Source organism: Erythrolamprus reginae, chromosome 1 (genome assembly GCF_031021105.1).
Source record: "Erythrolamprus reginae isolate rEryReg1 chromosome 1, rEryReg1.hap1, whole genome shotgun sequence".
NCBI lineage: Eukaryota > Metazoa > Chordata > Lepidosauria > Squamata > Dipsadidae > Erythrolamprus > Erythrolamprus reginae.
In genome coordinates, this window is record NC_091950.1 from 286,428,268 (window position 1) to 286,455,204 (window position 26,937).

The following is a 26,937-nucleotide window of genomic DNA, read 5'->3' on the forward strand; positions in this document are numbered from 1 at the left end:
TTATATGCTATATAACTCCCCTCAAGATTATACACAGCATTTATTGAAAAGAATTAGCTTCTAATGTCTATTAATTAATCATTTAAAAAGCAGATGGTATAAGGAGATATACACTGCAATAAAACAGTAAACACATGTTTTAATGTTCATGAATTGATGTCTGCATTGCAGAAGACATGAGGTCAGTTGAGATGTAATAGTCCTAGCCTTTAGGGCAGCAGTCCCCAAACTACAGCCCGCGGGCCGCATGCGGCCCACTGAGGCCATTTATCCGGCCCTCGGGTGAGTGACAGGAGCACATCTAATTTTCCATGAATAAAATGCGGTATTTTGTTAGTAATTAATATCAATCATCAAAAAAGTTGCAAAAGTTTTTTTTCTAATTTTGTCATCCAGTTAATTAAATTCCCTCCTCAAAAAAGTACAACACCAAATTATATTTCTAACTTATTAACCATTATGCCAAAGTGCTTCCTTCTTTCTTTATACATTTTTCTATAAGCCAAGAAAACCTTGTACAGTGATCCCCCGGTTATTGCGTCCCCGACCATTGCGAACAGGCTAATTTGCGATTTTTCAACCCGGAAGTCAAAACACCATCTGCGCATGCGTGCCCGTTTTTTCTATGGGCACGCATGCGTAGATGGCGCCGGGCAGATCAGCTGCTGGGCGGCTTCCCTGGGTCTTCCCCCTCTTGCTGGCGGGAGGGCGAAGCCCCCCCAGCACCCGCTCGCCCGCCGTTCGCCCGGCCACCCGCCGTTCGCCGCTCGCCCGCCCTTCGCCCGGCCACCCGCCGTTCGCCCGCCGTTCGCCGCTCACCCACCCTTCGCCCTTCGCCCGGGAAGTTCGCCAGGAGTCAGCGGAGAAGCGGCGCGCCTGTTTTAAAACGATCGGAGCCGGCCTGGGAGGGCTTTCCAGCAACCCCCGAGCCCCCAACCCGGGCTCGGGGGTTGCTGGAAAGCCCTCCCAGGCCGGCTCCGATCGTTTTAAAACAGGCGCGCCGCTTCTCCGCTGACTCCTAAAGCGGGGAAGTTCGCCAGGAGTCAGCGGAGAAGCCCCGTGCCTGTTTTAAAACGATCGGAGCCGGCCTGGGAGGGCTTTCCAGCAACCCCCGAGCCCGGGTTGGGGGCTCGGGGGTTGCTGGAAAGCCCTCCCAGGCCGGCTCCGATCATTTTAAAACAGGCGCGCCGCTTCTCCGCTGACTCCTAAAGCGGGGAAGTTCGCCAGGAGTCAGCGGAGAAGCGGCGCGCCTGTTTTAAAACGATCGGAGCCGGCCTGGAGGATCGGAGCCGGCCTGGGGGGGCTTTCCCTTTCAGGGCGGGCGAGCGGCGGGCGCGGCAGCAGCGAGGAGTTTGCGTGGGCGGCGGGGAAACCCCAATCTTCGGCTCCTCGCTGCTGGGAAGTAAAAACACCATCTGTGCATGCGCAGATGGTGTTTTTACTTCCGCAGCGCTACTTCGCGAAAACCCGTTCGTTGCGGGGGGTCCTGGAACGGAACCCCCGCAATGATCGGGGGATCACTGTATAGCCAATCAGATGTTAACAAAAGAAAATTAAAAACAAAACATAAACATATATGAATTTCAGACTTCTCCCCCCCCCCTCTAAATAGTACGTTCCCATTTTGTTTTTTACTTTAAAATAAGGTATGTGCAGTGTGCATAGGGGTTTGTTCATAGGGTTTTTTTTATAGTCTGGCCCTCCAACAGTCCGAGAGACAGTGAACTGGCTCCCCGTGTAAAAAGTCTGGGGACCCCTGCTTTAGGGTGTCCATTTTTTATCCTTGCTTCTCCCACATGAATTTCTAATTCAAACCAACAGTGGCTCTAAGAATTACTAGTCAGTATTGTTTTAAATGCTTCCAGGTATGAATATAGAAGTCATTTTACATTTGGCCATTTTAGGTTTTACTATTCCATCTGAATTACTAGCAGTTCAACTACAGAAAAGAAAAAATAATAATTCAACTGAGTTAAAAATTCAGCCAGCCATTCTTCAAATATGACCATGAGATTAGATTAGCCACAGTTTATTCATGGAATAAATGGAATAAACTCTAAAGAGTCAAAAGTGAATGTTACCAGAGGGGAAATAAGCGTTATACAATAAACACTTGTTGTTCCTAATGCTTTTCTAGTGTAGAGTCTGTTTTTATCAAATCAACCCAGTACTGCTTCATTTGATTGCAACAGGAATTGACCGACCAACCTGTTGCTTAAGTCTGACATTGTGTTTCTTTTTTGAATTAGTCTTTGTAGGACCACTTTTCTCCCCGTTATTTTTTTCTTAACTTTTTCCATTACCTTATGAAAGCCAATGAATTTATATCTGTTATAAACCCCTTAACATTTTTTAAAGGTAAACATTGACTTGTTCTACTGGTTGGGTTATCACATATAAATGAGGAAGTCTTGGGAATGTTAGAAGATGAAATCTACTAGTATGTACTTAGTATTAAAAAGCTGCTCTAATTTAAGCCAAATAAAATCTGTTTTTTGTTAAAATTACTGGTCTATTGTGTTGACTCTGCCTAAATATTAGTATGAAAGACAGCATACTGCTTAAAAAGAATAAAGATAAATTCAAACATACATTCTTTTTCAGACCATAGTATTAGAATAAACATTAAATCAGTATCTTCTGATTAAAATATTTTAGATGTTAACTATATAGTAATGGAAGTTTTAATTAAATTAATTTATGGCCAACATACCAATGAGAATGCTATTATACTAATAGATTTTTTTATACAATTTGGATAATGCAACCTGAACTATTTATAATTGCAAAAAAGAATAGCCAAGTACATATCATATATATGTGGGGACAGATAACAATATAATCAGCAAATACAAAATACACATCATATTACAGAACAAAATATATTAAAACAGTTGTTGAAGACAGTAGAAATATGTTGCTAATTTCTTAAAGGTTTTTTTTACTTTTCAATTGCTATTTACTATTCAAGAGCTAACGATTTTTAAATAAAATACTGTTTTTATAATTAAAAAAATAAAACTGAATATAATCAAAACAAATTTCATTCCGAATTCCATTCTCCATTATATTAAGAAAGACCATATCTGCAATTATTTTTTATCGGACAAGAATAGGTAATAAGCATGCACATGTGTATGTGCAGGAATTAGATACACAGACATACCACATTCTGGTATTCATGACTAGGCTAACTTGTTCCAAAACATATTTCACAATAAAAGCATAGCTCTCCAATAAGCCTGATAAAATTAATTGACGGGGCAAATCAAAAGTGATTTTGCACACCATTATGTTACTATGGAAAAAGGACCTCTTTTGGGTCACAGTAGTATTAGTATGTGGAGAACAGGATGCAAAATAAGATCTCTTCCTGAGATATAAGAGCAGATGGAAATATATAGGAGTTCCATTACTGAGATATATTAGGACCCAAGATTAAAAAAAATAGTTTGGAACAGTGAAAATATGTCTAGCACAATCTAAGAGTTGAATTATCTTATTCATATTTTAGACAAATCCTTTGAAATTAATACAACTGTGAATAAATTCTCTTCAATTCCAACAGGATTTCTTTTTTAAATGGCTACTTTTAGATTCAGCTACCACTAAACATAAAGCAGAGGAACCTATGTAATGTTTTGATAGCCAATTGGGGGTGACTTTTTTAATGCATATAAAAGTAATCTTCAGTCTCATAGTGATGCACACACATTTTCCTGGAGGTAAATAAACAAGGTTATAATTAATTGTATAGGGCAGTGATGGCGAACCTATGGCACAGGTGCCACAGGTGGCACGCGGAGCCATATCTGCTGGCATGTGAGTGGTTGCCCTAGCTCAGCTCCAACGTGCATGTGTGTGCCAGCCAGCTGATTTTTGGCTCACACAGAGGCTCCGAGAGGGCATTTTTGCCTTCCAGAGAGCCTCCAGGGGGATGAGGAAGGGCGTTTTTAGTCCGCCCCAGCTCCAGGGAAGCCTTTGGAGCCTGGGGAGAGTGAAACACAAGCCTACAGGGTCCACCAGAAGTTGGGGAACAGGCCATTTCCAGCCTCCAGAGGGCGTCCGGAGGGTGAGGGAGCTGTTTTCATCCTCCCCAGCATTGAATTATGGGTGTGGGCACTCACGCATGCACGAGATTATGCCTGCACGCTCTTTTGGCACCCGAGGGAAAAAAGGTTCGCCATCACTGATATAGGGGTTTAAAAAGGCATCTCTCAATTCTGGGTGGTACACAATAAAACCAACAGTATAAAAACAAACTATAATAATTGTGAAAATAAAGAAATAAGAGCTGATGGAAGAGCTATGTAATCACGCTCACAAGCAATCTTGCAGGAACCCCACGCACTCTAACCCAAGTCTTTAAGGCTTTCCAGAAAGCCTAGAGAGTAGAAGCCACATTTTAGAATCTTATTTCAGAGGGCAAAAACTGTGGCAGAGAAGGGAGGGGAGGGCTGTCTGCCTCTGGAGCTCAAACGTGACATTGTGTAATTGAAAAGACCCTGAGTGATCAGCTCTGTCAGACTGAATGACCCAAGCTAATTCCACAGGAGTCATGTAACCAGACCCAATGCCACATAGGGTTTTTATAGGTCATAACCAGCACCTTGAATGTCTCTGAGAAGCATACTGATGTCACTTAGGCATATAAAGACATGTCTGTTATTGTCCACAACACTAAATTCTGGACCAATTGAAGCTTCTGAGTGGGTTTCAAGGACAGCCAGATGTAAAGTGAATTACAACAATCACACAATGAAGTGAGTAGGACAATAGAGGCTGTCGGAAGTACTCTCCAAGCTAGAAAAGTAGGCAATTGGCATATTAGACAAAACTTTGCAAAGGCCTTTGCAGCCAAAGTAACCACCTGTATAGACTGGACACCACTCTAAAACCATTTCTTTATCTGGTTAAGCTTTTAATATAATAAATTGGACCAGCTAATGAAGAAGAGAGAATTCACTGTGCAAAACTCTAAAGATATTATCATCATCAACTATAAATTAATAATCTAATTCGTGGGGGTTTTTTTCAAAAAGAAAAGAAAAAACAGTATGATACTGCTGCTTGCTAATAGCATCAGCTCACTAATTACTATCCCTGATTCATTTGTAGCATTCCAAGCCTGATTAATGTCAGGTCAAGTTTAACACATGACAAGGTTTATTACTAATATTTTGCTAGCCCACAGCTTGACAGTCTTTCACAGTGAGTGCCATCTGTTACATAAGGGAATAAAAGTCAGAGAACTGCTAACCCTGAGTTGCTCTAGGTAACCATGGTATGTTTTCAAAGCTGTCCAGGGCAATTAGGCTTAATAGTATTTGGTAGTAATTGCTAACCTTAAAAGCTACTTGTATCATCATGTACTTTATTTCATTTGTAGTAATATCCATATAACATGGCCTTAAAACAATATTACTAATCATCCATATCTTATTACTGCCAGGCAATTATAATGCGCTATACTTTATAATCAGTAACTAATCCTAAATTCAAGTCATAAAATTGGAACAAGAGCAATAATGCCCATGGCTCATTAAATTCGAACCCAAGGTAAAATACTCTGCCCAATACATCACCACATATATATATTCCAGCCTTTATGTTTACATCTCAAAAACCTATTATATACTGCAGTTAGTCTTTACTTAACAAACCTAGTTTATAGTTTATTAGATTTGTTTGCTGCCCCTCTCCGAAGACTCAGGGCGGCTCACATCATAGCAGTAATACAATACATTACAAATCTAATAATAAAAAATTAAATCCATTTAAAAAGACATTAATAACATAATAAAACCCCTAACTATGCAGTCACACACATTCAACCTAATCTATCATGCAGTAAGGCCAAAAATATAATAAAAAGGGGGAAAGATGGTAATTATCCCCACGCCTGGCGACAAAAGTGGCTTTTGGGATTGGAATCTCCACTGCTAAGCTATGCTATTGTTAAATAAAATATTACAGGACCACACTTCTTAGCAACAGCAGTTCTGGTAGTCTCATTTGCAGTCATTAAGTGAGGCCCCCATGCTTCTTATGCCCTATTGTGCTAGCCTCTGCTTCAGTTCCTCCCACCAGCCTCTCATGTCTGCTCTTTTGTCCTCCCTGTACTCTGCCAGCTACCCTAACTGCCCTCACCATCCATTAAGGATCTTTGCAGTATGGGCTCTCCAAAGTAACCTTGGAGTAGCCACATAAGGACCTCCCAAAAGGCAACAGCTGCCTCAGTCAAATGTGTCTCATCTACAGCAGGAAGAAAAAGACAGAGTAAACAGCAGAATGCAAAGTGGACAAAAGGCAAAAGTTGAGAGGGGATGGATGGATGGATGGATGGATGGATGGATGGATGGATGGATGGATGGATGGATGGATGGATGGATGGAACTGAAGTGCACACTGCAATCATAAATGCAGTCAGACTGCCAAGTGTCCAGATTTTGATCCTGTGACCATGAGAAAACAGTGCAACAGTCACAACTTAGAAGACTGGCCATAACTACCATTTGTTCAGCGTCATTGTAACTTTGAATGGTCACTGAATGGTTTATTAAGCAAGAATTGTCTGCTAATAGGATTTATCTGTTAATGTGGATTTAACATTATAGAGGCTTTTATATTTTTTTTTCCAAATAATGAGTTTTTCCTGTCATATTTTCGAAACCTTTGAGTGTCTACTTAAAAATAAAATTCTGATATTTTCAATGGGTTTTAGTTCCAGTCCCTACGGAGTTGGGACATAAAAATTGAAGAAATAAATAAACAAGAAGCTCTGGATTCTTTGTAACACTGTTTAAATTACCACTTCAGCTTCAATCTTGACAATAAGGATTGAATTCACAGGTCATATTTGAACCCAGGCAAAAACTGGAAACCAGCTTTGTCGTATTTAATGCACTCAAAATAACCTCGAAGCTATACTAAAATGTTTCAATGCTTAATTCAACAATACATATATATATAGGGGTGGTCTGCTGCCCGGATGGTGGGGGGACACAGTGGGGTAGCGAAAATGGAGCTCCACCCCAGAGCACCCAATTTACACTGAAAGATGTTGAAAGAAAATGCATAAGCCACGTCCACAGTGTGGTAGTGAAAATTTTGGTAGCTCTTCACTGCATACATATTAGTACATTTAGTATGTACAGGTATCTTAGTACATTTAGGAGAAAGGTAGAGCATATTTTCAAGTGAGTTAGATGAGCTGACAGAACATGCCCCAAACTGGTTAGATGCCACAACATAAGTGGCAAAGCCTTAACCATATGCGTGTTGCAAAGTCCACAAAGGCCTCTTTCATCCTTATCAAAGAGAGCGCTAAACTTCTCTCCTTTCATCCAATTTTCGTGGGGGTGTATGGGGTGCTCCGGGAGGGGTAGCACCTCTGGTTTAGGGGCATGCCGTGACCTTTTACGGCAGCTCATTTAGGGCAGCTTTTAGGGCAGCTCATTCACCTTTGATCCCCACCTGTCACTCAGTTCTAACCTGTAGCTCCTAGTAGTTGTAGTATGTGCAGTGGCCACACCCCGGGCAACAGCTTTGACAGGCTGGCTAAACCAAGCTGAGAGTAGCCGATGGGTCATTGAACTTCGGCGAGATAGGGATTTGTCTATCCCAAGCATCCCAAGGTCGTTGGTTTATGGAATTCACTTCCAGAAGAGGTCGTGACAGCTGTCAGCCTGGATAGCTTCAAGGCAGGATTAGACAGATTCATGGATGGCAAGTGTATCGGTGGTTATTGAAACGGATGTCCATGTGCCGCCTCTATGTTGGTTGAGGCAGGCAGGATTCCCTTGGGGACCATTTGTTGGGGGTCAAGGGAAGGGGAAGGTCTTGCCTTCTCTTTCTACTCAAGATCCCCATGGACAATTGGTGGGCCACTGTGTGACACAGAATGCTGGACTCGATGGGCTTTGACCTGATTCAGCATGGCTCTTCTTATGTTCTTAAGCATGTGAAGACAGATTCCAGCAGATTGAGTGGATGAAACCTACTAGAATAGGTCAACAGTCATGAAGGCGGCCTCTGCAAGCACTGTGGTACACTAAAAGCACAGTAAGACACGAAAGAAGCCCCAGTCAACCACTAGGAGAAGGGAAACTCTGACTGCAAACCTCCACTGCCTTGTGCTATATCTATCATTGGAAAAGGCTTCAGGAGTAAGCCTTCAGGCAAAATCCGGAGCTGGATTGCCGGAGTTTTGTTCGTGACTGTTTACAGCCATATTCTGATAACTCCTAAGAGTCTACGGAGAGGGGCGGCATACAAATCTAATAAATAATAATAATAATAATAATAGCTGGAACCAATTGAACTGGCCTTTGCCATTCCATTGGATTATTTCAGAGACATGGAGGGGGAGGATCTGTTGCTATCCCCCATACTAAGCCACCTAAGCTTCATGCTCTGGGGAGTCCAGAGCATGATACCATGGTCTTTCGAGACCGAAGGATGCCAATGCAAAAAGAGAGAGGGAGGGAGGGAGGGAGGGAGAGAGAGCATATTTTAGAAATATTCTTTGAAATGTGCTTTTTTTCCATTCTTGTTGCATGTGCTGCTGCTGCTCTTTAAAGCCCACAAGATAAACAGCAAGTTCCTTTTCCCACTGCTGACTAGTGCAACCATATAGTCACAGTTACTCAGGGTGTATGCAAAGGGGAAAGAGAGCTAGGCATGACTGACAAAGGGAAAGACAGCCTAATCCAAGGCACAGCGAGCACTGGGGAGGAAATGTGAGATTTTCAAACCAAATTATAAAACTAGATGAGCTTTGTTCTGACTCATCTTCTTTTGTTATTAGAGCATATGAAAAGTAGTTTTATTTAGCCCTTCTTTTCCTCAATGGTTCAGTTCAAGTAACTAATTACCACACCATATATTCCTTTCTTCTGTTGTCTGTAGACTAATTACTCTTTATGGGGATAATTACCCACCCTCCCTCCCTCACCCCCCAAATTACATTTTCTACCTTCCAAAAAGACAGAACAAGCGATGCTAAACACTTTCCACTTTTCTCATTTCATTAATGACAAAAATAAGAGTGAGACATCATATCCTAAAATTTTAAGACAAAAGCTATCTTCACAGTAGCATCAATTGGATATTAAGATTGAGAGTGCATTGTGAAATAGTAACTGAGCCATGAAACTAACATTTCATCTCTTTTGGAAATGTACCCTACATGGACATGAATTTTCTCTCCATATGTTATAAGTAATAAGCCCTAATATAAAAGTTAAAGGCTGAGGAGATAGGCAAGGTGTTCAGTGAGTACTTTAAATCAGGGTAGAACAATTGGCCCAACTTGCAAATCATCAGCTACAAAGTTGAGGCTCAAGCGTCCTCTTAGACTGACACTCCGTGCTAAATCTCTTTCCCTTCCGAGATACATTTCATTACCTTTATTACCTTTACCTTTCATTATTGAATGAATGTTAATGAATGTTTTAAGTTAGAATTTTTAAAGATCTCTTTAGTATATTAATTGGATAAACTGTATTGTTATGTCTTTTTATATATGCTGTGAGCTCCCCTGAGTCCTTGGAGAGGGGGGGCATACAACTCCAATTAAACTAAACTAAACTAAACTACCTTAATGCACTCATTAATAACAAATTTACCTTAATGCACTCATTAATAACAAATTTGACTGTCACTCAACTAGTGTCAGTACTGCCATAAATAGTAAATTAACACAACAGTAAGCTATGGAAGGGGGTGGGGAATGGAAACAAAATAAATTTGGAAAACAAGGGTATGCGATAGAGTGTTCCCTTGATTTTCACGGGGGATGCGTTCCGAGACTGCCCGCGAAAGTCGAATTTCCGCAAAGTAGAGATGCGGAAGTAAATACACTATTTTTGGCTATGAACAGTGTCACAAGCCTTCCCTTAATACTTTAAACCCCTAAATTGCAATTTCCCATTCCCTTAGCAACCATTTAGATTATTACTCACCATGTTTATTTATTAAAGTTTATTAAAAAAAATATTTATTAAAGGCAGACAAAAGTTTGGCGATGGCATATGACGTCATCGGGCGGGAAAAACCGTGGTGTGGGGGGGGAAACCCGTGAAGTATTTTTTAATTAATATTTTTGAAAAACTGTGGTATAGATATTTCGCGAAGTTCGAACCCGCAAAAATCGAGGGAACACTGTACACATAATTTGTGCCAATTCTTCTAATAATTGATCATTAAATACTAAAAGAAACATTTTTGCAAGAATTGCAAGTTCTAGTGCGCATGCCCACGCTAGCCAGTTGATGTTCAGCCTTGGGGATGGTTGTTTCATCCTCTGGAGGCTTCAGGGAAGCTTCCCTAAAGCCCCAGGGTGGAAAAAACAGCCCAACGAGCAAACCGGAAGTTCAGAAAATGGACTTCCAGTTTCCCCATTGTGCTGTTACTCACACTCCGGAGGCTTCAGGGATGGCGAACCGTTCTTTGTTTGTGTGCCAAAGCGGTGTGTGTGCCTGCGCTGTCCCTGCGCACAATCCTCCCCCGGTCCCCGCACCTGCGCACAGGCCTCACTGAAGCGTGGGATGGTGAAAAAACAGCCAACGGGCAAACCAAAAGTTTAGAAAAACTGACTTCTGGTTTGCTCACTGGGTTGTTTTTTACACTCCGAAGGCTTCAGAGAAGCTTCCTGAAGCACCGGAGTGCAAAAAACAACCCAACAAGCAAATCAGAAGTTTGGAAAACTCTTTCCTGAGGGCTCCAGAGTGCAAAAAAACAGCACAATGCTCAAACTGGAAGTCTATTTTTCCAAACGGAATGGATGTGGGCACATGCGCGCATGCTACCGTGTTTCCCCGATAGTAAGACACCCCCGATTGTAAGACATATGGGGGGTTTCAGGGGGGTCGGCTAATATAAGCCGTACCCCGAAAGTAAGACATATGTCTTACTTTCGGGGAAACACGGGGGTATTGCGGGGGGGGAGCCGTTCCCGGAGGGCTCTTCTTGCCCGGGGTTTTCTTACGCGCCTTGCCCGCCGCCGCGCCCCGGCCTTTGCCCGGGGAGCCCCGCTCGCCGGCCGAGCCTTGCGCGGGGCTGTGGCGTGGAGCGGCCGGCGAGCGGCAGCGGTCCATTTTCAGGCTGCCCAGGATCTCCACCTCAGGGAGGTCTTCGGCATCGCTCATCGAGCCCATGGACATGGCCTTGGGACGGCGGGGGCAGGGAAAGGGAGTCGTCCCGCCACCCGGGGACCCCCGCTAAGCCTTCTGCGCCTGACTCAGCGAGGCGAGAGGGAAGAAGGAGAAGCGCAAGTGGATGCGGAGCGCCCGGGAGGAGAAGGAGGAGACGACTTCACCGAACTCCCCCCCTCCCTTCACTCCGAAAGCAGCAGCCGCGGCCTGTCCCTTTAAAAGGTACTTCGACGCTGCCCGCCGTCGGGCCCTGTGCAAAGGCAGCCAGCCGAAGGAAAAAGGACTCGCCTCTCCTCAAGCTGAAGCCGGGTGGTGGGGCGCGGGGAGCGACGAAGAAAGAGAGGCAGTCATCGAGGAAGAAGCGGTTAAAGTTCGTTAAGGGGTCTCGGAAGGAGGGGGAACGGGTAGAGCAAGCGAAAGGGTGAGAGCGCAGTGGAAACCTGCGGGAGCGAGCGGGGCCGGGAAGGGGGGAAGGTGTCGGAGTTGTCCCCTCAGAAAGGCAGGAGGTGGGCGCACAGACCGATCTCCGCGGCTTGTTTTGTTAGCAACTGGAACTTAGAGGGATTCTGGGGTCTTACGAAAGCGGCGTCGGTTGCGCCCCCTTGCCCTGAAGCGAACTTTTTTCTTTGAAGCCTGGGTAGCCCAGTACGGCTCCATCTCTCCAGTTGTTCTTTGTATTCCCTCCCCCCGCCGCCTTTTGCTGGTCCATGTTGAGAAACGAGTTTACCTCACGAGTCTCGCTCGGTTGCCTTTCCCCATGGCCGTTAAATTTCTCATCCTCCCTCAGGCGCTAGACCCTATTTAGCGAGGCGAAGCAGGCGCGCAGGTGGGGAGGGGAGGGAGGAATATCGAGGGTAGTTGGTTCCAAAGGGCCAGGGCAGAACAGAGAAGGCCCTCTCCCGCTGGCCTGCCAACCTGCACTTGCTTAGTTGACGGGACTTGGATAAGGCCAACCCCGTGTGATCTGATTGGTCTCTGGCAGGTATGTGGCAGGATATGGTCCCGTAAGTAGTCTTATGTGGGTACCATGCATGCTTCCCTCAAACATGAGTGGGATAGGAAGCACCTGGAAGAAAATAGTTGAAAATGTCTGAAGGTTTCATAGTCCTCCATAATAGAGAAGGTATTCCTTGAAATACCGAATTACCAGCTAAGATATCATTTTGTTTTATCCATTGTATCCAGTTTCATGATGAAGGGCTTATCCATAAATTGAAAGTGACTACATAACTTCTCATTTAAACTCATAATAAAACTGGATCTCTGGTACATAACTTAAAATTGCTGTAGAAAACTATGTGGCAGAGTAGAATCAGGAAAAATATATTGATCAAACAAATATAAAACAATGAGCTTTGATGATTTTTCTTAATATAGGGCTATAAAAGTTTACTATTCCATCAAAATTAAAATTCTGTTTGAATGTTAAAATTATAGAACATGTTGCTATTGCTGTAATTAACTTGGAATTAATATTTGAAATTTGTTTACTCATAATTTTAATATTGTTGCAGGCTTATTTATATATATATGTGAGTGTGTGTGTGTGTGTGTGTGTGTGTGTGTGTGTGTGTGTGTGTGTGTGTGTATTATAAGGAAATATTACATTTTGGCCAGAAATGAGTATATTTTATTTATGTAAAATAGGCAAGCAGTACATACTTTCTTTTGCTTTTTAGTTTTTTGAAGAATGTTTAGAACTAAATAACATTAGGAGAAACTGATGGATAACTCTATGGCTCAGTGAATATGGAAAAAGTTACATTCTATATACTGAAATAAAGTCTCTCTCTATAATATGCTAGTAGGATCCCTGTAGAAGTTGTGGTAACATTTGTTGGCAAAGATATGCAAAAACGGTAGAAATCCACAACAGGTCAATTTTTTTTTAAACCGAACTATGTGACACGCTTGGGTTTTTTTTGTATATTATGTTTGGGAAGTGATTCTAAAGATAGCATTTGTTATTTCATGTTTACTAATGTATTTATACAGCCCTTGCCCAAGACAATATAAGACATACCCCGAAAGTAAGACATAGTGGGGCTTTTGGGGATAAAAAGAAAGTAAGACACTGCCTTACTTTCGGGAAAACACGGTAGCACAAGCACACACACCCTTTTTGCATGCAAACAAAAAAAGTTTCTCCATCACTATTATAGATTTATTTATTTATTTATTTATTTATTTATTTATTTATTTATTTATTTATTTATTTATTTGTTCATTCATTCATTCATTTATTCATTTATTCATTTATTTATTTATTTATTGGATTTGTATGCCGCCCCTCTCCGGAGACTCGGGGCGGCTAACAGCGACAATAATACAGTGTACAATAGTAATTTGGTATTAGAAATTATTAAAAATCCATTAATATAAAAACCAAACATACATACATAGCATGCATAGAATTGTAAAGGCCTAGGGGGAAAGAGGATCTCAATTATTACAATGCTTTAAAATTTTAAATATCCCAATTGATTTTGAGATCAGTATTGACTTATTGAATAAGCAATGCTGCCCTGTTGCCTAAATTGAATTACTAGGATATCACACAGGTTTAAATGTTTTTTTTCATGAAATTGTTATCTCAAAAATGAAAGAAATGGGGTACAATTATGTCTGTTTGGCTTAAGATACTCATGAGTGAAACCATGTAAGCAACTCTCAGTGCTTATTTTCAGTCCAGAAAACTGACAGATATAGCAACCTTATCTGCAGTATTCAAAAAAAAAACCAAATCCCAGCAGTCAATAAATTGTGACTGTGTAGTTTATTGTACATGTCACAAATGGAGGAGGAGTATGGACAGCTGTAAGAAAGGATATGAAGGAACAATATACAATATGCGCACAGTTCATCAGCTTGGAAACCTCTCAGTTCTAATGTATTTTATTTGGATTTGGAACTGGAAGCGTCACTCTTGATGAGTGTTAATCGTGATTCAATCAGGATCGTGTTTCATAGCATGATTTGAAATTAAGAAACAAGTTCTTACACCGTGCAGAAAATAAAACCAAAATTGTGAAATAACAAGGCAAAGAAGAGAACAGTGATCACATTTATAAAAGTTTTTTAAAAATGTTACTAGGCATTTTTCCCCCAAGAAAATGGAGATGACAAAACCAGAGAAGGCATAGGAAGGAAAGACAAACAGTGAGAAGATAGAAGATAAATAGTTGGAAAATAAGAATGAACAGATGGTGCTGGGAAAAGACAGAGAAAAAAATGCTATGTCAATCAATTCTGGCAGAAAATACAGGATTGATATAGGTGATTCAGCTTTACTGACGGACTAGAAAATAAAAATAAAACTGAAAATAAAACAAAGGAAGGAGTGGGGGGGGGGGGTCTCATGGTTTTTACAAATAGCTCCAGATGGTGTCAACAATTGCTCTCTAACTATAGAAGTCAATGAGTTCAATAAACACAGATTTCTTGTCTCTTCTAATGTATTTTTGTTCTCTTTAATGCCTAGCACATTTTCAATGGCAAAGTAGTAATCATTCCTCTACCAATTATTTACAATGGGAAAGTAGTAATCCATCCTCTACCAATTATTATTAATTTCAAGTCTTCGGAAAGGGGCAGCATACAAATCTAATAAATTATTATTATCCTTATTATTATTATTATCCTTATTATTGTTGTTGTTATTAAAATATCATTATTTCAAAACTCTCCCTACTCTGCTAAGAGGATAGAAAACAATGAAATATTAAATGTGATCACTTTCTTGAGCTGAACAGAATTTCAGAAAATATTAACTATGGGCACAGAAGGCAGATCCAATTTGATTGAAAGGCAAACCATTGCCGCTTCCTCAAGTCCTATGTCCCTTACCCTATTTTTTTGTTAGCCTTATAACCTAATTGAATATATTCTTCTTAGATGGATTCATAAATGTGTAACGAGATAGAAATCTGCAATTGCAGTAATAAATAAGAAAGTGACTAATGCTTGCTAAAGAATAATTATGTAATGGCAATCTTTAAATCTGAGCACAAAATTCAACTTTTTCACTATTAATTATGTGGATCATGATCAGGCACTATTTCCATGAGAAAGACAGAAAGATCAATTGTACAATGAACTTTGATTAAATAGGCTCCACCTAAGGATTAATTATTAAAATGCCACAGATCATTGTTGTTTATGCTGAAGTTGTTATCTGTTTCTGAAGTTCAGAAATAAACACACGCTTATTTAGCTAAACACATTTGCATCAGCAGTTGGCATTAGCAAAATTCAAAGTTCGCAGAAGCCCAAAGGGGGAAGACCCTCCAGAACTGTCTAATTAAAAACTGCATAAAAGATAGAATTCTGGATAATATATGTCTGACTAAACAAAACGCAACAAAAGCACTTTGTAAGACATAACTATTTGCCATGGCAATATATGTACTTAATTTAGTGCAGGGCCAACCTGAGTGTATTTAGTGTTAGAAATCATTAGCTCTTATAGTTTCTCATATATTAATTAAGTTTAATATATACTATTATAGGACATGACTACATTTTTTTCAGAAACATCTGGAAATCTAACGATTACTGAAAATGTATTGCCATATAGACTAAAGGATGCTTTATAGCCAGCAAACTCGCCTGACCTGAACCCCATAGAGCAGCGGTTCTCAACCTTTCTAATGCCGTAACCCCTTAATACAGTTCCTCGTGTTGTGGTGACCCCATCCATAAGTCTAGCACCAATTCTCCCAAAAGAGCTTTAAGCTGATTGGCAGGGAGGTCAGAGGGACACAACCACTGTAAACGTCTGATTGGTCGATTGTAAAAAATATGTTCCAAGGCGCCAGAATAGAAGCTTTAGTTCCTAACACCATGGGAACTTTGTCTTTTCCCATAGTCTTAGGTGACCCCTGTGAAACAATTGTTCGACCCCCAAAGGGGTCCGGACCCCCAGGTTGAGAACCACTGCCATAGAGAATCTATGGGGCATTGCCAAAAGAAAGATGAGAGGTATGAGACCAAACAATGCGGAAAAACTCAAGGCCGCTATTGAAGCATCCTGGTTTTCCGTAATACGTCAGCAGTGCCACAGGTTGATAGCTTCAATGCCACGCTGCAATGAGACAGTAATTGCTGCAAACGGGGTCCAAATCTAGTACTGAGTACATATACATGCTTGTACTTTTCAGAGGTCCGATATTGTTCTATGTACAATTCTTGTTTTGTTGATCGCATGTAATAATATAATTTTCTGAGATGGTGGATTTGGGGTTTTCATAAGCTGTACCCCATAATCATCACAATTATGACAAATCAGGGCTTGAACTATCTTGCTTTGCATGTAATGAGTCTCTCTCATATATTAAGTTTCACCTTTTAAGTTGCATTACTGAAATAAATGAACTTGCGCACGATATCCTAATTTTTCCTGTTTCACCTGTAAGACTTTGTGATTCCATTAACTGAAAGGTTTATTGCTGGTCTAATGAGTTTCGTTTCAGGCTGAAAAGCTCTTATTCATTCAAGCATTTTACCAATGGAAAAGATAAAGAAGAGCTGTGTGCCTATATTGATGAGTTTTCTAGACTGACATTTAATGAATGATATAATAAGAAGTAATGTTTTCTAGATGAAGTTGCAAGTATCAATAGAACAGTAATTCATTTTTTCAAGTATATTATAGTGGAAGCAAATAAATAAGCACAAATGCAAATCAGCACATGCTACTAAGCGAAACAGTACATTGCTATCACATGCTTCTTGATTAACAGGATCATTAAGTCAGCGGAGACCATATCTCTAATACATAAGAGGCCTGTGTTCAAACCCACCTTTGTTGTCAGGCAGGGGGGAATTGAGATATCTCCCCTGGGCCTATACAATTTATGTATGGTATGTTTGTATGTATGTCTGCTTAATAATGGGTTTTTTAAAATATTTTAAATTGTAAATTATTAGATTTGTTATGAACTGTTTTATTGTGTTGTGAGCCGCCCCGAGTCTACGGAGAGGGGCGGCATACAAATCTAATTAATAATAATAATAATCATCATCATCATCATCATCATCATCATCATCATCATCATCTTTCCAGGCCTCATTCTTGCCCTGTAATCAAGCTTTACTAAGGAGATTTATTCATGTCATTTACGAAATAATACTTATTTTTGCTATTTCGCAACCTAGACAAGAGTTTTGCAAAGCTGCTGGCAGTTAAGTACTCACTAAAGGACATTTTAGATGTCCTCCTTCATGCTCTGCTATGTGTGACTTTATTCTTGGCCTCTTGCTTTATCCTTGAGAATTTGAGCAAAGAAACATTTCCTCATAAAATAACTGGCAATGTTATTCAATAAGGTATCAAATCCTGACTTAGTGGGCATACCTGATTTTATCCTTCACTTTTCTGAGAAAAGATAATTAGAGGCTAGAATCCATTGGAAAGCTATTTCTATACACATGTATGCATACTCTCTCTCTTTCTCTCTTTATCTCTGTCTCTGTCTCTCTCTGAATAGAATGTTTAAATTTAGGAAAGTCTAGTAAGGCTTGAAGCATTATGTGCTAAGAAAATTACTATTCAACAGATTTCAACAGTGTTTTTACCTTTTTTGCAATGTGGATGTCATAAAATGGTTTGTTACGAACGCTAAAAGGTTCTTGTGCTTTGTCAATTTGACCATTCTTCATTTTATCATGCCGTGGGAGTATAATCTCTTTTTCTATACATGACAGACGAACATTAAAATCACATTCTCCAACTGGTTGTGCCTGCAAAAATAAAATATCAGAAGTCCATGAATGCACAATTTATAAAAAATAGATAATGTGCAAGAAAATGTTCATTTAGGTGTTTTAACTCAACAATTATTTTCTTAACATTGTCATAATTTTTCTCTAGGAATAAGATTAGAAACGAAAATAATAACTGGAATAGAAATATGACATCTCCTTTTCTTTTGCATTTCAAATCATTTTGAAAAGAGTTTTATATTTGTTGATTTAGGAGGACACTTCAAACTATGGACAAATGTAACATATTGTGCCCAGTACATATTCCTATTTCTGAATAGTATGGATGGATGGATGGACGGATAAATAAATAAATAAATAAATAAATGTGACTGGGTGGGAGTGACACACAGCTGGCCATGCCCACCCAGGTTTTGTGGTTCCCAGAGGTTTTTCTTTTTTCTGTGGGAAACAGGTCCAAATGGCTCTTTGACTGTTTAAGGTTGCAGACCCATGGTCTAAGAGAAAAAAGTAATAGTAACTTGTTTCCTAATAATTGACCATATGTATGAAGAGACTGTCGATTATTCTCGAGTTATCTATTCAACATGCTAGTACACTGTCATGCTCATTTACATCATGGCATAATCAATCACCACAGATGTCATAAGATTACAGAAAAATTAATTTGCTTTATCCCCCTCATGTACATAGGAATGTGAGTCCATTAAATTGAGTCCATTAAATTGAGGTTTCACAGTACAATATATCATTTTTTGCAGCATATTAGACTTGAGTTTAAATTTAAATGTGAGGCACAAAAACTTTAAACGCTTCCCAATTAAAGTATTTGCTCAATTTCACAGTTCATTTGAAATAATTAGTAATACTTTACTAGAAACAAAATAATACTGAAGCATAAGGAATAAAATATTTATAGTGTTCTATTGGTGGGAAAGTCTCAGTAGTTATAAGAACACAAACTGGACACTATATGGGGCTGACCAGATAAAGACTAGACAGGATCGATGTAAGCAGGAGAGAGAGGCAACCCAAGTATGCCACCATCAGAGCAAGTTGCAATTGTGGTTGAAAACAGCTGCCAGAACCACTGCTCTGAAAAGTATAAGCATGCATATGTATTCAGTACTTGGTTTGGGGCCCTTTTGCAGCAATTACTCCCTCAATGTGGCATGGCATAGAAGCTATTAGCCTGTGGCACTGCTGAGGTGTTATGGAAGACCAGGATGTTTCAATAGCAGCCTTCAGCTCTTCTGCATCATTTGGTCTCGTGTCTCTCTTCTTACTCTTGGCAATGTCTCATAGATTCGCTATGGGGGTCAGGTCAGGCGAGTTTGCTGGCCAATCAAGGATGCTGCACGCATCCCAGCGACCAGTTAGGTCCCAGAGAGTGGGTCTTCTCCAGGTCCCGTCAACTAAACTATGTCGCTTGGCGGGACCCAGGGGAAGAGCCTTCTCTGTGGCGGTCCCGGCCCTCTGGAACCAACTCTCCCCAGAGATTAGAATTGCCCCCACCCTCCTTGCCTTTTGTAAGCTTCTTAAAATCCACCTCTGCCTCCAGGCATGGGGGAACTGAGATACTCTTCCCACTAGGCCTTTACAATTCTATGCATGGTATGTCTGTATGTATGTTTGGTTTTATAATAAGGGTTTTTAACTGTTTTAATATTGGATTGTTATATGCTGTTTTTACTACTGTTGTTAGCCGCCCCGAGTCTACGGAGAGGGGCGGCATACAAATCCAATAAATAAATAAATTAAATAAATAAATAAATAGTAATTCCATGATCACTGAAACAGGTTTTGGTGCTTTTGGCAGGTTGGGCAGGTGCTAAGTCCTGCTGGAAAATGTAAGTCACCATCCCCATAAAACTCGTATGTGGATGGAAGCATGAAGCGCTGTGTTGACCCTGGATTTAATGAAGCACAGTGGACCAACACCAGCAGATTCCGTGGCTCCCCAAATCAACACAGACTATGGAAACTTTACACTGGACCTCAAACATCTTGCAATGTGTGCTTCTCCATTCTTCTCCATAGTCCTTGGTTTCCAAATGAGATGCAAAAGTTCCCACAGTCTGTATTCATTTGGGGAGCCATGTCATCTGCTGGTGTTGGTCCACCTGACCCACATAGAGAATCTATGGGGCATTGCCAAGAGAAAGATGAGAGACATGAGACCGAACAATACAAAAGAGCTGAAGGCTGCTATTGAAGCATCCTGGTCTTCCATAACACCTCAGCAGTGCCACAGGCTACACCACACATAACACCTCAGCAGTGTCCATGCCACACCGCACTGAGGCAGTAATTGCTGCAAAAGGGGCCCAAACCTAATACAGTGATCCCCCCAGTTTCGCGATCTCGATCTTTGCGAAACGCTATATCGCGATTTTTCCACCCGATGACGTCACTCCCTTCCTTTCTCATCTTTCTTTCTCTCTCTTTCTCTCTCTTGCTTCTTCCTCTCTCACACTCTCTTCCTCCCTCCCTCATCTCTTTCTTTCCTTCTCTCTCTTTCTCTATCTCTCCCCCTCTTGCTCTCGAGCGGCGGGTGGCACCCAGGGAAGGTTCCTTCGGCCGCCCACCAGCTGATCTGCTCGGCAGCGCAGTAGCAGCGAGGAGCCGAAGATGGGGTTTCCCCTTTGCGTGGGCAATGGGGAAACCCCATCTTCGGCTCCTCGCTGCTACTGCGCTGCCGAGCAGATCAGCTGGTGGGCAGCCGAAGGAACCTTCCCTGGGTCTTCAACTCCCAGAGCAGCGGACAAGCGGAAAAGCGGCGGACAAGCGGGCAGGCAGGCGGCTCCTCAGCTGCTGGGTCTTCCCAGGTGCGGAAGTAAAAACACCATCTGCGCATGCGCGGCCATGGAAAAAGGGGCGCGCATGCGCAGATGGTGTTTTTACTTCCACACCGCTACATTGCGAGAAATCGATTATCGCGAGGGGTCTTGGAACGGAACCCTTGCGATAATCGGGGGATCACTGTACTGAGTACATATGCATGCATATACGTACTTTTCAGAGGTCCAATACTGTTCTATGTACAATCCTTATTTTACTGATCGCATGTAATATTCTAATTTTCTGAGATGGTGGATTTGGGGTTTTCATGAGCTGTACCCCATAATCATCACAATTATGACAAATCATTGAATTATCTTGCCTTGCATGTTATGAATATCTCTCATATATTAAGATTCACCTTTTAAGTTACATTACTGAAATAAATGAACATTTGCACAATATTCTAATTTTTCAAGTTTCATCCTATATTTAAAAAGCTTCAAAAAGCTCCACAGTTGGGATAAAAATAAGCTGAATTAATTACTATTAATTTAAATTACATGCCTCTAAAATATCATTAATACCTGTAAATAAAAATAAAAATATTGAACCCCCTCTAAATAAACCCATAATTTTCTATCACACATAGAAACATTCAAATACATACATGCACACATTCCCCAACCTCTTCTTTCAAGTACCAAATAGGAAACGTACTGAATGAAGCCTAGTACATAAAAAATATCTGCTACAATGTCCTATCTGTCAATGAATACTTCAGCTTCAACCACAACAGTACACGAGCACATAAATAGATACAAACTTATGGTAAACCACGCCAAACTTGATTGCAGAAAATACTTCAGTAACAGTCATTAATGCACTACCTGACTCTGTGGTTTCTTCTCCAAACCCCCAAAACATTACCATTACACTGTCTGTTGTCGACCTCCCCCCATTCCTAAGAGGTCTTTAAGGGGCATGCATAAGCACACCAGCATGCTTACCGCCCTTGTCATAATGTTTCCTTCTATTCGTATCCATTTCATGTATTCATAGTTATGTTTATACTTCTTTCCGCTATCTAATACATGCTTGACAAAATAAATAAGTAATAATAAAAAAGATGGACTACAGGAACGATAGCTGAAAGGAGTAGAAACACAAAGGAACAAAACTGCATGGAAATAGGTAAAGGGGAAAGGTAACCGGAGCGAGGATAAAAGGAAAATGAGACACATCCTATTTAAATGTTAGAAACAGCTAAAAGTCACTAGGCAAATCTGCCCTCCCAAATAAACTCATTCTCAAAAGTATTCACACTTTTTGGTGTAGCTTGCAATTATCTGCAACTCCTGCCCATTTCTTTTATTTTCTACAGTTTTTGCTATTCTTAACAACTCCCTCATTGATCTAGGAAAAGAAAGCCGAGTCTTAAATAGGGTAATGTTTCCAGGAAATCTTTTCAGCTACCTATTCCACATTTCTAATACCTGACCATTTTTAAGTTGGTATTTTTAACATTCAAATGCCAAATGTGGGCAGAAGGAAAGAGAGAAAGAAAGGGGAAAACAACGTAAGATACTAAAGAGACCACAAGGTGGCTCTGAGCTGCTACAAATAAAACAGCAGTTGGCCCAAAATATTATAGGATACCAAAAAAAGAGAAAGAAAGAAAGAAGGAAGGAAGGAAGGAAGGAAGGAAGGAAGGAAGGAAATAAAGGGACGAAGGAAAGAAGGAAAGAAGGAAAGATACATAATGGAAAGAAGGAAAGAGAGAGAGAGAGAAAGAGAGAGAGAGAAAAAAGAAAGAAAGAAAGAAAAAGATTATATAGATTCCAAGAACACTCTTTAAAAAACATTCTGAATATTAATGATAATTGTTTGCTATATGGATGAATGCCAAAATCAAACACTCTGTACTATTAATGTGTACAGGAAAATAAAGAAGAGCTAAAGAATGAACACAACCCAGAAAACCCAGATCAGAAATCTGGCAAAAATTCTTGGCTATTTCCTGAAAATAAATACACAAACACATATCGGAGGAAGCGGTGGTTATGTCATTGTTCTTGACAAGGAACTATCTCATTTCAGATGTTGTAAATTGTGAATCTCAAGTCTGCAGCTTAAACCGATATCCTAGAGCTGACTTTAAGGACCCTGCTTGTAATACATAATGGAATGATGATATATCTGTCTTAAGTACCATGGATATTCAACTCTAGATAAAAGCATCCTTAAATTACAGCAACTGCATAAACATTGTGTGTGTACTATTCCAGTGTGATTCAAAGTATGACTTTTGAAAAATAACCAAATCCTAATTCTTTTCCTCACAAGCCTTTACTTAACTATGTCTTCATTAACAAATTTGGGTCTCAAATTATTGAAGCCTTTTTAAAGCTGAACGAACCAACCGAATTCCCTGACACCTATTTGTAGAAATGATATGAACAGGAAATGGGTAAATTAATTCATTACACACTGACTAAATTATCAGCTCAGACTTTGATTGTAAGGCCAGAATGGCCCTATATTAATTTGTCTGACCTCCTGTAAAGAAAATTACATCTCTTCCCATTATTTAACATTGAAGAATTCAATTTGCATTTAGACAGGCCTTGTCTATGAAAAAAAAATAATTGTCCTCATTTTGAACAATACATTTTATTTCACCTCTCAGAACATTACGGAACTACTAAAGTAGTTGATTCCTCAACCACCAAAATCTTTGGACCAGTTGTTTTGACTAGTTTTTAAGCTCATTTATCCATTATTGGGAAGAGAAAGCTGCTTTCTGTTGTCAGTTAGAGAAGCAAAGGTCATCAGTAGCTTTTTATCTTCTAGGAAGAACAAGGGGAAGGACAGCTTAGTCCATTCATAAAAGCTGCCTAGCAAACAGTTTGGCCTGTTATCAGGAAGAGACACTGGGCATTTTCCTCTTTGCAAGTATAGCACAGCAGGATAATAATTAGCCTTGACTCAATTTTATTTCTGGTATTATCAATACATGTTGTTGTTGTTTTTGCATTAAACATTTCCCTTTTTTTAAGATTCTCTATTATTATTATTTTATTTTGAATTTGCAGAAGTTTTACAAACATAAAGACAAAGAAAAACAATAAGATAAACACGTATCAAAAACCAAGACAATTAAAAGAAGCAACATATAGTACAAATAAAGCTTGTAACATTATTATTGATATTTCACTAATATTCGCTTCCTTGACATCAGTGTAATATTCTTGATAGTTTTTTATGTAGATATACAATTTGCATATACTGTATGTAGATACATATATTTCTCATCAGTTTTAATGTGCGTAGGTTTATTAAAAAAAATTCTTTTTTCAAGCCATATATGCATTAAACATTTCCTATCTTACTGCTTTCCTAACATCTTAAATCTCTGAAGTCTTTAAGTAAAGAAGGAAGATCCATGTCATTTAGGTACAATTCCACTTGAGCCAATGGTTCATTTTTCAAGCCACTGTAAATCGACTAACCTGACCTCCCAAATAAAACCAGAGTTTCCCCAAGTTTAAACATAATGAGAAAAACTTACATTTTAAAACTGCACCTTATATAAATGTCAAAGAAAAAGAAGACAGGACTAATAGCCATTACTGAAGTATGTAACATGTACGTGCCAATGCACAAATACACATGCACACCTTTAAGTCATTATCAAATCCTGGATAAGTCCTTGCAGTTTTCTTGGCAGTGTTTTCAAAAGCAGGTTGCCCTTGCCTGCTTCCTAGGGAAGCAAATGACGGATTCAAAGTCACACTGCTGGCTTTGTCTCCAAGGCATGGCTACAACTCAGTCTCCTGGTTTTTACGGTAGTTTGCTGCCTTAAATCTCTAGAACAAACTGGCTTTCTGCCTATGCCAAATTCTTGCCAAATCAAATATTATTAACCTTTCATTTTTACAATTAAACCTTTATATGTAGCATAAAGGCAGTTTATTGACTTATCAAATCTTTACAGCTTGGCTACTGTTAATGGCGCTCTTCCAATAAAGTCCTGCTTCTGCTGATAACATATAAGCTGAACTTGTCCTTCAGTTGAAAGCGCAATGCTGCCTAGTAAAGTCCCATTAGCAGTTTTCACTGAATTCAATGTAAAAGAGCCTTCTTGGGGGGGGGGGCCTCCCTGGAATCAGCTCCCCCCAGAGATTCATACTGACCCCACCCTCCTCGCCTTCCGCAAAAATCTGAAAATCTATTTATGCCGCCAGACTTGGGGTCATTAGACCCCAGCCTCTGGCCAATGAGTAAGTGGTATGTTTTTGGCCTGAATCTGTTTTAGCTTTTTTAGAATGGTTTTAGATTAGTCATTTATATTAATTGGATTTCAGATGTTTTATTATATATTGTTTTCTGATATGTTGTGAGCTGCCCCAAGTGCAGGAAGAGGAGTGGCATACAAGGCCAATTAATAAATAAACTTCAAATCTCAACCAATAAATGCTCTGCCTTACACATTGGCAAAAAGAATCAGAACACAAAATACAAACTTGGAGAACAGGACCTTATAGATGACCCTCACTTTGTCAAAGACCTTGGAATACTCATATCTAACGACCTAAGTGCCAGAGCCCACTGTAACAACATTGCCAAAAAGGCGCTAAGAGTTATTAATCTAATCCTGCGTAGTTTCTTCTGTGGCAATATTAATCTACTAACCAGATCATACAAAACATCTGCTAGACCAATTCTTGAATACCATTCACCTGTCTGGAACCTGCACTGCATATCAGATATCAATTCAATCAAGAGAGTCCAAAAATATTTCACAATAAGAAGAGTTCTCCATTCCTCCACTTGCAACAGAGGAAATTTTGGCCTTAGATAGCCTAAAACTTCGTCGCCTTCGATCAGACCTAAATGTAGTTCACAAAATCATTTACCGCAATGTCCTACCTGTCAATGATTTCTTCAACTTCAATCACAACAATACACGAGCACACAATCAATCCAAACCTAATGTAAACTTCTCCAAATTCAACTGCAGAAAATACGACTTCAGCAGCAGAGTAATCATTGCCTGGAATGCACTACCTGACTCTGTGATTTCTTCCCCAAACCCCAAAAACTTTAACCTTAAACTATCTACAGTCAACCTTACCCCATTCCTAAGAGGTCTGTAAGGGGCGTGCATAAGCGCACCATTGTGCCTACCATCCATGTTCTACTGTCCTATTGTCTAATTTACCTGAACCTACCTTGCTAATGTTTTTGTTTATACCAATACCTACTACCTTGCACATGCTTGACAAAATGAATGGATGAATGGATGGGTGAGTGGATTGAATGAATGAGTGAGTGAGTGAGTGAGTGAATGAAATACATAAATACATTTATTTATTTATTTATTATTTTATTTATTTATTTATTGGATTTGTATGCCACCCCTCTCCGTAGACTCAGGGCGGCTAACTACAGTAATAAAAAACATCATGTAAATCCAATACTAAAAACAACTAAAAAACCCTTATTATAAAACTAAGCATCCATACAAACATACCATTCATAAATTATAAAGGCCTAGGGGGAAAGAATGTCTCAGTTTCTGCCTGACGACAGAGGTGGGTTTTAAGGAGCTTACGAAAGGCAAGGAGGGTGGGGGCAATTCTAATCTCTGGGGGGAGTTGGTTCCAGAGAGTCGGGGCCACCACAGAGAAGGCTTTTCCCCTGGGCCCCTCCAAGCGACATTGTTTTGTTGACGGGACCCGGAGAAGGCCCACTCTGTGGGACCTAACCGGTCGCTTGGATTCGTGCGGCAGAAGGCGGTCTCATAGATACCCTGATCCGGTGCCATGAAGGGCTTTATAGGTCATGACCAACACTTTGAATTGTGACCGGAAACTGATCGGCAACCAATGCAGACTGCGGAGTGTTGGTGTTACATGGACATTTTTGGGAAAGCCCATGATAGCTTTCGCAGCTGCATTCTGCACGATCTGAAGTTTCCGAACACTTTTCAAAGGTAGCCCCATGTAGAGAGCATTACAGTAGGCGAGCCTCAAGGTGATGAAGGCATGAGTGACTGTGAGCAGTGACTCCAGGTCCAAATAGGGCCGCAACTGGTGCACCAGGCGAACCTGGGCAAACGTCCCCCTCGCCACAGCTGAAAGATGGTTCTCTAATGTGAGCTGTGGATCGAGGAGGACGCCCAAGTTGCGGACCCTCTCCGAGGGGGTCAATATTTCCCCCACCAGGGTGATGGATGGACAGATGGAATTGTCTTTGGGAGGCAAAACCCACA

General features: G+C 40.4%; 1 protein-coding gene and 1 non-coding gene across 2 annotated transcripts in view; both read right to left on the reverse strand.

Annotated features, from left to right (window-relative positions):
* The window catches only part of RNGTT (RNA guanylyltransferase and 5'-phosphatase), a 160,261-nt gene that overhangs the window by 77,363 nt on the left and 55,961 nt on the right, over window positions 1-26,937 (reverse strand). The window contains exon 11 of the mRNA XM_070733192.1: window positions 17,733-17,897. Within this exon, the coding sequence (XP_070589293.1) occupies window positions 17,733-17,897 (165 nt within the window). The remainder of the gene's footprint in view (window positions 1-17,732; window positions 17,898-26,937) is intronic.
* Window positions 7,229-7,353, reverse strand: LOC139158236 (U6atac minor spliceosomal RNA). Its single transcript, XR_011557634.1, has one exon. It is a non-coding gene; the product is annotated as a U6atac minor spliceosomal RNA (small nuclear RNA).